General features: G+C 40.2%; 1 protein-coding gene across 4 annotated transcripts in view; it reads left to right on the top strand.

Moving 5' to 3' along the window:
- The window catches only part of ADCY1 (adenylate cyclase 1), a 169,488-nt gene that overhangs the window by 29,346 nt on the left and 125,032 nt on the right, over positions 1-15,110 (top strand). For 3 of the 4 annotated variants that reach the window (XM_075418541.1, XM_075418539.1, XM_075418542.1), the window contains exon 2: positions 14,606-14,755. The exons of the other annotated variant lie outside the window; for it this stretch is intronic. In XM_075418541.1, coding sequence (XP_075274656.1) covers positions 14,606-14,755 — 150 coding nt within the window. The remainder of the gene's footprint in view (positions 1-14,605; positions 14,756-15,110) is intronic. 4 annotated transcript variants of the gene reach the window in all.

Genomic DNA, 15,110 nt, shown 5'->3' with positions numbered 1-15,110 from the left:
ACTCGGTGTCCCTATTAGCACTGGTCTCTAAGGGTAGAATTATATATTATTTGTATAATCTGAACACAATTAAAAACATGCATTAACATGTTTAAAGTTATTTAGAACGTTTTCTAAAACTTTGATGGCAGTCCTTGCCTCAGTTCTTGTGCTTAGTTAATTCGGATTATAAAAATAGACCCTTTAGTTACTCGATATGAAAATCTGGCTACTTTAAAGAAACAGGGTTTTTTTTCAACATGCGAAAGCAAGGCAATATAGCAAATGCAACAGTATACAACACAGAATTTGAAATAAATTTCAAAATATTAGAGCTATTTAGGCAGGCTGGTACTAGTGACATAGGCACAGTAACTAAGTCTTTAGATTACAGTGTGGAAGCCTGAGCTATATGGGCAGAAAGCCTGCTATCATTCTGACTTTCACATGGATACAGAAGTGAACCGGATTGTGTGAAGTGACCGTTGGCAGAATGGAGTCCACTGATTACAGGCTGCACATCTGAGATTTTAGAGGTAGTCAGAATTATTGCACTGGGGCAATCGTTATGTCGCAATGCAAAGAGCAGGACTGTATCTCGACAGCTGTCAGAACTTTGAATTAACGCCATGGATTTTGTCCCTTGCTGTAGTGTTTTAGCTGGCATTTGGACTGACTGAAAAATACTCCTAGAAGTTGCTGGAGACCTCTAAAGGAGAACAGAAGCAGTGTTCCTGTGATTGGTGCTTGTGTTAGTTCGGATTAATTTTTAAATAAAAATACCTGCTGAGACGGATTTCATGTCCACAGACATACCTTTCGTCTGAAAGCAGTGTATTCGCTTTTCCCTGACTATGCTTTTTCTATGGATGTTGTTGGTTTTTTTGGTTTTTACCACTTTGCCCAACTAAAAATCAGTAGTTCAGTAATGTCACACCAGGGTTTTGTAGGAATGGCTAGCAGAATATGGCCTGGTCCTGGCGATCTGATCACCCTCATTCAGGGGTTTGTTTTAGAACCGGTTTTACAGACAATTCAGTCTAAGACAGATTTGCTGATACATTCCTTGTAAATAAGAATAGTTCCTCCTTCTGAAATCAAACACTACTGTAGATTTTCTGTTCGTTTTGGTTTTTGTTTTATTTTCTTTTTCCCCTGCAAATATATCTCTAAGTACTTTGTGCTTACTTGTACTTTGACAGTGACATTTTGAACCGGGCATTAGGAAAGAGGTCAGAAAAACATTCAGGAGTGCTTCTCCTCCTGTTAATTCCCCATTTGGCTGCTTCAAGAAGCAGTCATTTCTGGATCTAAAAGTTTGCCTTAGTTCCGTGGTCCAGTGTAATAGTTACTGAGTTTGCATGGGAGTGACAGGAGCCTCCCTTTAGCCTATATTCTGCAGCGACAGCCTCTCCGAGAGCTCCAAGTGAACCATACTCCCTCTTTCTGTCCTCCTCAGGCTGTGATAGTATTGCCCTATTAATATATTTTTCCTACATAAGTATCAAATTTTAATCCATGAAGATTCAGTACAGTGAACTTCATCACCTGGTTGGGCTGCATGGTTCTGTTAATGCATAGCACCGCTCCTGTGACGTTGCCTCTTGTTTTTTCCTCATGCATTTTGCCCCTTGGAAATATAATTTCCTACCGATTAGGTTCTTTCTAGTATCCTTCTAATATGATATTTCTCATTCAATATTCCATTTTAATTCATCCCAGTTCCCCCTTCTGTACTGGCAGAGAAGCACCTACCCCATTGGTCTGACTGCCTGCTTCCTGCACACTGTTTAGACGGACTTGACTGGTTCAAGCTGTTCTTCATTGTTTCTCCTGGCAGCTGTCCTTAGGCTAAGTAAGCTGTTGTTACTTCACGAGCAAAGGATGTGTACTCTTGAACTGTGTAGTCTTCTACCTTGTCAAAACTCCCCAGTTCTTCGTTTTGTTTCGACCCATTTTTTATGTCTGTGAAATTCATCTTGCTTGCAAAAACTTACCCTGTTCCAAAAGTACTAATTCAACACCTCCATTTTTTTTAAGTGTCTTCACTGAACTTCTGCTGTCATCTCAACTTCCAAATGCCCCATGATGCAGTGCTCGATGCCGTGTTCTTTTAAGAAGTATTTCAGGTGACTTCATTGAGGGAATTAGGATTAGACCACTGGTAGTTAGTTCTGAAGGCAGGAGAACTATCACTAATGATTCCATGCGAGTTAGGATTTCTTAAAAAAGTGTTTGTGAACAGGTAATGTGGATACTTTGTCAGAGTATTTGGGGCAATCACCCAAGAGCCACATAGTGCATCAGAACACGGCCAAGAAAATTCTTGAAGGATTTGACATAAAAGAAAGTTCCTTTTAAATTTTGTTATTGTTATCTTCACACCAGAAACATACATAAAAAGAATGTAATAATGATAACAGTAAAGCACACTCTTTATTAGCATAATCTAATATGTGCAATTCTCTACAGACTCATAAAAATGAATATAACTAGTATTAAGTTGTTGTTGCAAGAATGTTTCACATCTATTTTTATTCTTAGGTACAGAAAGGGAAAAAGATAAAAAGGGAGGAGTTGTAGTGTACTGTGAAATTGTATTTTCTTACGTTTCTGGTCTAAAAAAATTCTAAACATCTGGACAGTTATTATGAAGCTTTAATTCAATACCACATATCTTGTTTTTAAATCCCCTCTTATAGACTTGTAATTTCCAGGACTGTATTTGACATCATTCTACAATAACTTAGGAACTACTTATTTAGTCACTTTTTTCTAGACCATTCAGGAGACATTAGAAAATATTAAAATGGTTGACAAGTTATTGAATGAATAATGATTAATATTTTAATCTTTCTGTGGGTAGCAAAGCTTTACTGTGGATTAATAAGCATCTGCCAGACCTTTGTGTCTGTTATAGCTTGCTTATATACATATAGTAGCTATATTTGCTTTTTTAAGGAGCCTCTTACATACATTTGCGCTTAGCATGATTCAGCATGTCTCTGATGCAAGTGCCATCTTTTCCTCTACCTGTGCAGCCTTTATGATACAAGTCCTTTGAGACTTACAGGGCAGTGAATCATTTAAAAAAAAGTAATCTCTATTTTTTGCTGTAATGGGGGGGGAAAAAAGGAAGAAGCCTGACCCTGTTGTCTGCGTGCTGGTAATGCATCCTGTGCCTGTAAGACCAGAGACTTCAATGGAAAGTGAGCTCACTGGTCTCCGGTCCACAGGACCAAGCTAGAGCTGATCTAGAGTAACCTCTCCCAAAATGCACATAGTGTGGGCACCTCTTTCCAGCTAGAAGTCCACACCTCGTGGGCATTTTTCTTGCTGTTGTAAACGTAGCCAGATCCAGTCCTTGATTTACCTTGCGTCTTTGGGGCCAGACAAAGGACACGCAGAGCCCACATCAGAAATGCAGCAGCCTTCAGGAGTACCTGTCCCACTCCATACCTGTTATTTCTTTGTTTCTTTGTGCAAGAAACAGTGCACTCAGCAAACCCTTAGGAGGGGCTTTATGTACGGTTAAGAAAGATGTGATATGACATAATGTGACATATTACAGTAGTTGCAATTGACTCTTATTATTTTTTTACCAGTGAACAGCTTGCTTTGGGGCTTAACATATTGTCTCCCCTGTCTCATTTGTTTCAAAGCAGAATAAGATATTACTGATGCATTTTGTTTTCCTCTGTAATTTTCAGAATTCTCAATAACTCAGTTAAATCCCACTCTTGTCTTTTCCAGGGCATAAAATTCTGCTGTTCCCAATCTCTTATAGTATGGACGTGGAAGTAGCACCATTTCTTTTAAGACTGCGCATTCTTAATTTGATGGACAGCCTTAAGCTAATCAGAACTGACAGAACATTCAAAGCAGAAAATAGACCTAGCAGACAGTTTGCAGGAAGGAGGACTTTCATTGTTTAAATGAAAGTTGGGATGAGTTTCTGAGTATTTTGGTAGCTATAGGAGCAAAAAACAACCCCAGGAAGGCAAGTCTTTCACAATTCAAAGAATAGCATTTGATGATCCTTACCTAGCATCTCTTTCATGCAAGTAAAAAAACCCAATCCCCTTTCTAACGAGGCAGAACAAAATATAATGGGGGGGGGGGTGTATGAGAAAAAGAAAAAATATTATAGCAGAGTCTTCAAGATTGTGCTAAATTACCTCTAAATTTGGCATCATATCCGTAATTCAAGCCCCCTTATTCTTTTGCTCTTCTGCTCAGAGTAGGCATGTTTCAGTTCCTCTTTTTATCATTATTTTCCTTCTTTCTTTTTTTATTTTCCCTTTACCTGCATTGATTCCTCCTCTTCCAAAAACATACTTGATTTATGTCCTGTTATCTCTTATCCTCCTCTGGGTTTGTGATTTAGTACTTCCATTTATTTCTGCTTTTTAAATGCTTGGCATTCAAAATACAGTGACCTTTTTCCAAAATAATTTTTTTTGCATTCAAATGACGTTACATTAAAATAGAACCAGAAAATGTAGACATGACAAGTAGATCATATAACCCAAGACATTATTAATCATGTGGTCTCATGCTATGTCTTTGAAAGCATCCTGTTGCTCACAAATTTGGCATACTGTTCTTTCTAAGGTCCTGATCCAGCAATGAGGTTTGTATGAATCAGTTTGGAACACTACCCAAATCCCCAGCCATGGAGTCATGCCTCCATTTTTTATCACACTCAGACTATTTATAATTGTACAGCATAGAGATTCTAACAACAAACTTGATTTTTAGGATCACTAACTGAAAATGAGTAGGATTTGGTCCTTTGGTTCTAAACCTTTAGAATTTCTTTGGCTTATCTTGAAATCACTGACTGATGAATTCAGTTGTTAAACAGAATCGTTAAACAGAGGTATATCCTCTTGTTTTCCTAATAAGTCTCTTGATCAGAATTTTTTTTTTTACATCTTCCATCAATTTCGTGTTTGATCAGTTGCTTAGTGACATACTCTATAGCTAGTTTCTCTTTATAAAAATAATTTTCAAAAGTGAACAAGAAAATGGCTAGCATTCTCTGTCTCTTCTGCTTAAATTGCTCCTTTGCAACTTTGACAGTATTGAAGCTCTCAAGTGCCAACACTGACAGAAGGTACCAGAGCTTAAATGACCCTGCAGAGTGAAAATCTTATTATCTGCAGAGACAGCTCTTGCAAGTTGTAAAGCAAAAGAGGAGAAAAGTAAACGGGCTCCGTGCAATAGAACATAGTTTCCTTCAGGCAAACACTTTCATCTTTTCAGGACATTTGACCAGAAGTGACATCGTTCACCAGCTGCTTCAAATATCTGCATGGAGAGGAAAAATAGAGGAGAGAGATACAAGGGGACATTAGTCAGGTCTAGCAGGCAGTCCTGCTGGTGGAAAGGGAAGCCGACTGAGATCAGTTTAGTCCCAACGCAGTCGTGTTTTCACGTAACAGTACGCAGGCAGCCACAGCAACAGCATATGTGCTTTTTGCTCTCTTTGTCTCTGGGTGCATTCATTCATCTGGAAAAGGACCAGGTGTTTCAGCAGTGAGTGAGAACCAAGGCCTCACAGTTTAGTCATTCAATTGAATTTGCAGGTGACTTGTTAGAAGACTTCTGTATACTTCTTGGCATTTTTGGGCAAATTTTTTTTAGTAAAATAAAGATGCGGTCCCATGCTTGATGTGAAAAATGTGTACCTGACGCTGCTTAGGTCACCAAAAATGTCTTGGAAGTTGCTATACAGGACCTGAAGTAGTGTATTTCAGCATGATTTCCTAATGATGAGTTCATTACAGTGTAACATTTGGACAGCTGCTTCAACTTAACCTGCGTTTATTTTCTCATCTGCGATATGCCTGTGATCATGCCTCATTGACGTACACTGACTTGGGAACCTGACTGTATCCATGGCTGTCTCCCTGATCTTCTGAAAGTCCCCCGGAGCTGATTTCAAAAAAGGCACTTTGAGGTTTAAGGGATGGGTGTTGCATTTCCTAGGCTTTATGTACCCAGCTTTCCAGGAGCAGAATTCAAGCCCTTGTTAGAAGTAGCCTGTGTACAGCACAGGGGAGCATCATTTTGGTACTAAATAAATGGTGCAGTGTCTGTGTAGGATGTATAATAAGGATGTATAATAAGCCCTGGGTATTGGCCTTTGTCCCCAGCAGCACAGTTCCTAGGCTTGACAAGACCAAGCTTGAACTGCTGGAGAACAGAGCAGGGACTTGGAAGACCCATGTTTTGTCACTAGCTTTGTTACTGGCTGGCAGAATGAGCCCTCCGCCTTGGCACTGTTTATTGGCAAAGCTTTGTGGAGCACTTTTGAGTCTTTACAGAAAAAACTTGGACAACTGAACTAAAGCTGACTAGTGAGAGGTCCTCAGTGAAAAGCTGGAAGCGCTTTCCAGCTGCCAGAACATGCAGGAGCTCAGCGCATGGCTGTCAGTCTTCAGTAAGCTGGGTCCCTCAAGAGGCACGCTGTGGGGTACGTTTTACGGCTATAACCGAATTGTGCCCCAGGAGCACGAGACAGCAGTGAGTTTGCTTGGCCGTAGGCACGGAGCGGGCTGCCAAAGGAGCACAGTGGGAGCTGGGGAAGGAGGCTGTCCAACGCAGGCTGGGCAGTCTTCCTCCTGGGCTGTCACAGGAGCAATCTGAAAACACGTTGTCCCTTGCTGAACTGAAGCCATGGCCTCATTCTGTGTCTCTGTAGTCCAGAGCTGTACACGAGATAAGAAATGCTTCCCGTAGACAGCAGCCAGGCGCCAGGCTGAGCCTGCTACGTGTCGTTTCTCAACCATGCACAGGACTCAAATGAAGAAAAACTGCATTGAAGATCTGAAGGTCCAATCACCTAGCAACTATAGTCTCATCAAAGGTTTTAAACTAGCTCGGTTTGTATATTCCCACAAGTCTTTGTTTTTATGTATTTAATTACTGCAGCTTTAAAAATAATAGTATTAAGATGTTCAGATGTATTCTTGTGGGGAAACAAGTACCGGAAAGGAATCACATATTGCCTACAGCAAATGCAAACATATTTTGCACAACAGATTATTGTACTATGCTCTAATTGCACAACACGGCATCATACTAACTAATAAGAAAAGGGGAGAACGCTGCAGATTTTTGGTTGATGTAGAACAGCTTCATGGGCCAATCACCTGGACTCTGTCAAGCAAATAAATAACATGCTCAAATAAATAAAAACACTGGCCATAATTTCTATAGAAATTATTTCAGATGGCTTTGACAACATATTCCAGGTCTTTTGTGATAGATAGCAGCTATGCATAATGCTTGGGAACAATTGCAATGTCCGAAAAATCCCAAACCATAACAATCCCCCCCAAAAGCACAGAGGAACTGAGAGCTTATTTGTTCTGTGATGACTGAAGATATACCATAAAAGCATGCAACAACAAAATAGGGAAAGAAACATAAGTAACTTTTGCCTCTTTCTTCTCAGCACGAAGACATTTGTGGAATGTGACGTGTAAGCCAGTTAGCAAGAACTTTTTGATTTTTTTCTGGGTAGCTCATTATGTCAGCTTTCCACAGATGGAAGTGACAGTCCCTGTTATTACCTTTAAGGTAGATGTTCCGCTGTGAACCTCCTACACACTCTGGAGTGTGGTACCATAATACAACAGCAAGAGGAAGCTACAGCTGAGATAGCGTATCTCTCGTATGTTAACTGAGAGGCATTCATAGCCGCTCGTACAGTGAAAACCCATGGAGATCAGCCAGTTCTTTCGTGTACCTAGACTTGACCACTTAGAATGGATGACTGGGAAATTATTTTTGCTTCACAGGTAATATTCTTCAGATTTTCTTTTCTGTCTGCAATAGCCCCAGCATTTCTTTGGGCTTCGGAGAGAGTTTGTTGCCTTGTGTAAAGGTAACCTCTAATTATCTATCTGTAAGGTCTGGTTTGATAGATGGAAAGACTGCTGGTACTAACCTCAGCTGGGCTTAATGGATACAAATATGAAACCAAGAGAAATAATTAATATTGTTCACATGCTGTCAAGAACCAGCTCACAAATCTGTATCAGTACACACACATTATATATAAAAAGAGGCTTTGGGTGGAGACAAGTCAGGGCATTTTCTTATTGCTTTTTTGAATTTCCGAAGTGCAACAGCCCGGTGCCGTACTGGGCAAGTTTCAAACTTTACTGTTGCAGTTGTGCCAACCATTTCTAACAGAATACTGCTATATGTTTAGGTCTTGGGGTTTTTTTCAAAAATACAGCTTTGATGAAGTCTTTCATTATTTGGAACAGTTTGAAGTGATTAAGAAGTTATGCTTGAAGGTATTTCATCCTGTATGCAGCTTGCAGTATTTTCCATCCAGTCCTTTATTTCTTATTTCTAAAATTTCTTATATCAATGCTTTGTTGTGTATTAACTGTAGGTCCTCTGTCTGCTATTTTTTCTATTCTCTAAAAATCAGCTGCCTTTTTTCTTTTAATTAAAAAAAATGCAGGTAAGAACAAAAGTACTTGTGCATAAGTGCTTCTTTCTGTCTACCTAAGAAATATAAAACAAAATAAAAAAATCCGTAAGTCTTGGTACATCAAAATACAGATTTAATTTGTTGCTAATGTGAAAGGTAAGAATGATGGAATTGTGAGTTCCTTTCAGAAATTCACCAAGAAAGGCACAACAGCTCATAATCTCAAAAACAGGAGCCTGCAATGAATGTCATAGATTCATGTCACACACCAGAGTGAGAGTACTGATGGGCAGGCAGCGGATACTCTGGGACTTCAGCAAAAAAAATATTTGGTATCTTATGTAATCACAGATACCTTTATCAGAATGTTTTTAAGCTGCAGTGCTACGTAAGGTTTAGGATTCAAAATTTATGAATCAATCAGCCCTAGTTCTGATATTGCATCCTAATTCTCTGCTACTTAATCTCAGAGGTGAGTGCTTCTGAGACTGGGTAAACAGCCAACGGTGTAGAACATGGGGGAGGGGTGCACTAACTGTTCTCCCTGTGCATCTTTCCACGTTAAAAGGCCGTGTCCTTCTGAGGAAGATGCAACGAATGAACTTTTTAACACGGGGGAGCTCGATAGCTCTGCATGACTCTACTTTTGTAGGGGACAATTTTTAGAAAGGTTTATGGTATGTATTTTAAACAGGGGTTATAAATTGTGTCTTGTACTTTGGTCAAATAGGTATGCGGACAGAGGGAAAGACACCGTGTGGATTTCTGCAATTGCATACTGTGCATATACACTTTGAAAGAAATGGCTGTGGATAATGGACATAGCATCCTAGATATCCTAAAAGTCTCTCTTCACTTGTATGGTTGTAGAAACCCCAGCGCTACTGTCTTTTCCTCAGCAGTGACATCTGCACTCATTCAACACGTTGTCACTGAAATAACTAGTGGCTAATCCCTCGTAGAGTACGCTGTGGATTCAGGAGGGGTGGGAGTGAAGACAGAAACCACAGAGAATAGCACAGCAGAACAATGTTTTCTTAGTACGTGGCATAAACCAGTTAGGACATAAAGTAACAAAAAGAAGAGAGAGTTATTTATTAAAAATGGGGATACATTTATTTAATCTGGAGAAAATTCATTTAGCTGCCTTCTCTGGTAGGAGGGTGTGCTTTTTGGGATGCAGTCAGGAGCTGAGAAGTTCTCTGCTCCTGTGTTAAACCACTTCAGCAAACGGAGGGAGCAGATGCAGTAATTAAGTGTTCTCAAAGGGTTGTGAAGTGAGTTGATGAATTACTGAACTTCACAAAACTATGTCAGGATCAAGAGGCAATTGTACATTCTCTTTTGTGCAGTCTTGTGCTGTAAATAAAGCACTGCTCTAATGGTAACATTTTCCATAACAGGAAAAGAGAAACGATTTTTTGTTTAAATTTGTGAAAGGTCTTGTTCATGGTATCAACAATTTTCATAAACAGCACAGTCTTGCCTTTTTCTTCAAGAGTTTTATTGGTGGAAGCACTGACTCATTTTGGTAAGCTGTTCATAAATCTTTCCTTAGAGAAAGCATGCCTCACAATAGACATTTATATTTTACAGTAATGCATTTCATTGCCATATCTCAAAGTATTTTGACAGAATGAGTAAATGTTACATTGTGTGCCTAACAGGAACAACAACAGTGGCACAGAAATTACTTGCAGTTAAATTCAATTAACAGAGAAATCTGGAAGTAGGATTCAGGCCCTCCATTCCTCTCGTCTTACCAGGTATCTGAGGGTTAAGACATACAAGAACCATATTGGTCTCATCTTTTCTGCAAATTTCAACCTTCATCTGGAAATGCTGGCCACAGTTCCTACATATTCCACTCTTCTCTACTTCACGGGATGTCGTGAGAGCTCATGCTGCTGAGAGTATATCGAATATTGATATTAGTGACTGAATTATAATCGTGGCAGTGGTGACTATTGAAACCGCTTCTCAGTCCGATTCACACCACAAGCCCAGCTTTCAGGAAGCACAATGAAGTTCTGAGGGAGACTTCTGTTTTCTTCCCTGGTAATTTGTATTTCTCATTTAGTCTGCTTCAGTTGGGTATTTCAATATCCGTTCAAGTGAATGCCACTTTGTAAAAAAAAGTCTTTGAGTGATCCAGAATTCATTTCCACATTTGTGAAATAGCCACATTTTTCTGTGAGACAAACAGAATGAAAACCAGCCTCAGGTTTCAACTATCTCCTATGCAGCTGTTTACCTGGTAGCAGACTTAGTCTGCTGAGGAAGCAGAGCCCTCTCAAAAGGCAAATAATAACATATAGAAGAATTTTTCACCATTTGTTTGAGAGAGAACAAGTGGATGCATGAATGCACGCATGAGGATTCTTGCTTTGAAGGAAAAATAAGCGGACAATAAATCCTATCTGGAATGGAGAGAAAAGTGTCAAGAGACTCTGCAAGTTGTCTCGCAACTAATCCCAATGGACACTTGGGAAGTGGGAGATGATCTTTAATTGGACTCTTCAAGCCCTGTGTACGCGTGTCTGTGTTATATGCTTCTTACCTCCAGAATTATTTACTCACTCCTTGGTGGGCGTTGTTCTGTTGCACAGTTTGAGTTCCCTACCAAAAACTAACTTGAGACCCAAGACAGTCAACGGAGAAAAAACCAGGAGAGACAGAAATTTGGTTGAAATACCTGCTGGAGCTGCCAGTCCCTCTTCACTGACTAGGCAGCCCGCAAGAACTAGCTCTCCGTGTTGGAAGCCTGCCTTTGGTAACAGCCTCTAGAGCCAGCAGAAGAAGCCATCTCAGAATTCGTCCGGTGGTAGAATGTGCACCCTGCTAAGGACTAGAGAAGCTTAAAGCTCAGGATGCTGCTGCTGAAGTGCAGCAGATATGCAGAATGCACAATACAAAATTCAGTGACAACAATTGGAAAAAAAAAAAAAAAGGCTTTCATGCCCCCAATACCCTTTTTCATTCTGGGTGACCTATAACCTCATCATGGAATAAGAGAATAACATTATTTGAAAGAGGTCGCAGCATAAAAATATCTTTGAGTCACTTAGTGTTACATGAAGTAAATTGTTTCTTTGGTAGTTCTGTAAATAGAAGGTGATGGTGAAACCTGAAGAACACTCTCTTTGCCACTAAGCAGTAGTGTAGTGAATAATGTAGAAATTATATAAAGTTAAATTCCTTGATATTTCAGCAGTTCTGGATGCCTCGGTACCTCTTCAGAGATGCTTAGTTTTGACAGCAAGTCTTTCAGTCTTTCTTGGAGTTACAGCCCATAATGTGTATAAGTTATATATGTATGTATGTGTGTGTGTATATAAAGGTACATATTTACATATTAAAATGAAAGAGACCAGGAAGTGGCATGCATTTGAGAAACCAAGAGAGAGAGAGATGTATGTAGTTTGCAGCTGGGGAAAAATAGTAATTAAGGAGAAAACGGGTTGTGGAAGGAAGGAACTGTTGCCTCAGGAGACAATGTGCCCTGCTTTCTTTTCTCACATTTTGAAATCTATGAATCTTTTACTGGCTTTATCACTTTTCCCGATTCCCTGCAGGCCAGAGCTGACAGCTAAGCCTCTGTTTTATCTTAAACTGTTCAAAGCATGTCAGAAAATGACTTACCCTGCTGAGTCTGAAAGTGGCTGCATGATTGCAGGAACCCACCTACTGATTACAGCCAGGCCAGGTGATCACCATTGCTGAAGTGAAGTCGTAATGATAGTCCCAGAACAGCTGGTAGGTTGTTACAATACACAGTCTTTTACTGCTCCCAGATGAAGACCAGAAACTGAGGTGACTTTTTTATTCTTTCTAGTATTAGGTATTTATGTCTTGGGCCGTTCTGATATCAGCACATAAAGATAGTATTAGCTTTTCACCCTGTGTTATTAACAGCTGGTTTGTATATGGACAACGTCAAGCAGTCTGTAACTGTCTTGAGTGTTTATTGTGGGCTCTTTCTACTGCCTTTGAATGTGCCTTTACAAATCCTTTCTATTTTTATTCCATTGCACTGCTAAGAATTAGCTTTAAAATATGCTGTTGTCACTGCACTTCAGCATGACAAAATGCAGGGGTAAGGTGAGTGCAGCATTCATGTCTGAAAACAGAGTTCTACTGGAATTTCTACAATAATTTCATTTTACTAGGCTTTAACTTGCGCTGAAAAGTGATAGACCTCGAACAGTTCTCTCTGATGAAGCAAAATAAAGCAGGGTAGGAATTGCAGACTCTTTATGCTTAGCCTGTATCATGAAATAACATGCTTGTGTACTGCTTTTCATCTTCAAAGTTTTACATTCTGTATTATTGTCTCTGAGAAGTGACGTAAGTAAGGGGTGTAGAAGATTCTCAGATTGAAATTCATCTGACCGATGACACCTGAACCTGCATTTTGCAGTTCTCAGGAGGAAGCAGTAACACTGTTCTTCACTGGTGTTAGCTCTTAACTGTTTCTGTTTGTGTATCTGAGGAGAAAGAAAACCCTAATGCTAGGCACAGCTCCCTTCGTTGTCACAGGGTATCACTTGATTTTGCACAGAAGTTGTTGTTAATGTCCTGTTAACTAACGGCAACCAGGTATGAAAGTGAAAGTTAAAGGATTTGTAAATCCGTGAAGGTGTGGAGAAAATGAAGCTTTTGATTCTTCCCACTGTACTGAGATCACAGGAGAGAGAAGTGTATACTGCCCTTAGTTACACATCAGAAACTTCATTCTTATTTTTGTAGGGTGAAATATTTCCCCAAGGCTCTCCAAAACCAGCAGGGAGATTCTGGGTGTTGTTTTGGATCTTTGCTTACCATAGTGGCTGAATTCAAGCCTTCAGCCCTAGTCCCATTAGTCAGTAAATGTCCTCTACAACAGTGTCAGTGGGTTTATCTTTTTTTAAATTTGATTGTGTTGTTGGCATAGCTGGGCTCTCTATGCAGTGCGAACAAGGCCAGTGGTCTCCTCTACAATTTCCCCTAGCAGATCATGCAACAGTAGAGATATATCAGCTTGAAATGTATACCTTGAATTAAGAAATAAATGTCAGTTATGTAGTCTTTATGAACTATTTCAGGTGCATAGGAATTTGACGTAAGTTGTGTTACTTGCTGTAATGTCTGTCTTTGCTCTTACTATACCCAGTCTTGACCAATTTGTGTGCCAGCTTTTGGAATTTGCGAGTCCCATGAACCCTTATCATAATGCTGTCATAGTAACTAGAGCAAATGTGGAGAATGAGACTGAAAAGGTGCTGGGTAAACGGGCCTCATTGCCTCCTTTCTAAACAAAAACTGCCATACGTTGCAGACTTTACCATCTGAAGATGCGTTGCAGACATCAGACAGGCAGTGAGAAGCTTGGACAGGACTGTCTTAGATAGGGAGGTTGTGTGCAAGCCACTGTTATTTAGGTTAGTTAACTTTATCACATGTTCTAAAAACATTAAAAAATAAAAAGCTTGGAAGGGCAGGTGGGTCATTTATGTGTTCTTTGTCAAAGCACTGTTCATAGAAGTCATTCCAAAGTAATTCATTGTCCCTGCCTACAGCATTGCAGTGGGGCTTGGTTTGTGCCAAGGGCCATTGTTTGAAAGCGCTCGGCACCTTCTGAGAGGTCTGCTGTGTGGTAGTATCGACAATATTTTGGATGGTTTCTCAGAAAATACAGCATGGTCCCTAACAGTGTAGATATGGGAAGAGAAGCAGATTTTTAAGCACGAAGTGCACAATATGAAAGCGTGGGGTACCCAGACACACATTTTGATTTAGTCACAAATTTTATCAGTGCCTTGCTTCTCAGCTATGAAAAAAGGGACAGCAATATCCCTACTTTACAAAGGCATAGGAAAATAATTTCGGTCTTCTGGGCATCTGGCGGTGGAACAAATGCTGAAGATACTGCTCTCCTTATTAGATGGACAGATCTGCCAATGGGCTGATGAAAGAACCAATGCTGAATGAAAGTAATAAGCTACAGATCATCATAAGAGAGATTAACTTGAGCAGATGCGAAGTTCTGTATTACGCAGTATTGTTTCCCGGACTTGTAGCTGCTGCAATTGTTTGACTGCAGTTGGGTTGTGGGAAGGGGTGTCAGTGACACGTGTAGTGAGAATCTCTATTTTAAAATATTCATTTATTTTTCTTTCTTCCTTACAGCTTGTGGCCAATGCAATCCTTTTTGTCAGTGTAAATTTGTATGGGGTCTTTGTGAGGATTTTGACAGAAAGGGCTCAGAGGAAGGCGTTCCTTCAGGCCAGGAACTGCATAGAGGACAGGCTGAGGCTGGAGGATGAAAATGAAAAACAGGTCAGTTTCTAAGCCTTATTTCTTTTTCTCTGTTTCTGCTGAGATGACTGTAGTTATGTGAACCACAGGTCAGGCCGTGGCTGCCGAGTACATGGTAGGGTGTATGTGCGTTTCCATTGCGAAGGAAGGGTGCTGCCTCCGCCCGCCTGCTTCAGCTCTTCTTCCCCAGTGCATGCACACTCTTCGCTCTTCACTTGCAGCGCACGCAGAAGGTGCAGGCTGACCCCACGGCTACTGGCAGCTCCAGCACCAGAGGGATTGTGTTTTAGGGCTGAGGCGAAGCTAACGTACTGTTGCAGTCTAAGATCCTGGGGGTTTTTCTGCATGGATGTTTTTGGGTGGGTGTTAGATATGC

This window comes from Opisthocomus hoazin, chromosome 4, assembly GCF_030867145.1.
Source record: "Opisthocomus hoazin isolate bOpiHoa1 chromosome 4, bOpiHoa1.hap1, whole genome shotgun sequence".
In the NCBI taxonomy this organism is placed as follows: Eukaryota; Metazoa; Chordata; class Aves; order Opisthocomiformes; family Opisthocomidae; genus Opisthocomus; species Opisthocomus hoazin.
The sequence above is the reverse complement of the archived record's forward strand: the minus strand, read 5'-3'. Positions and strand labels throughout refer to the sequence as shown.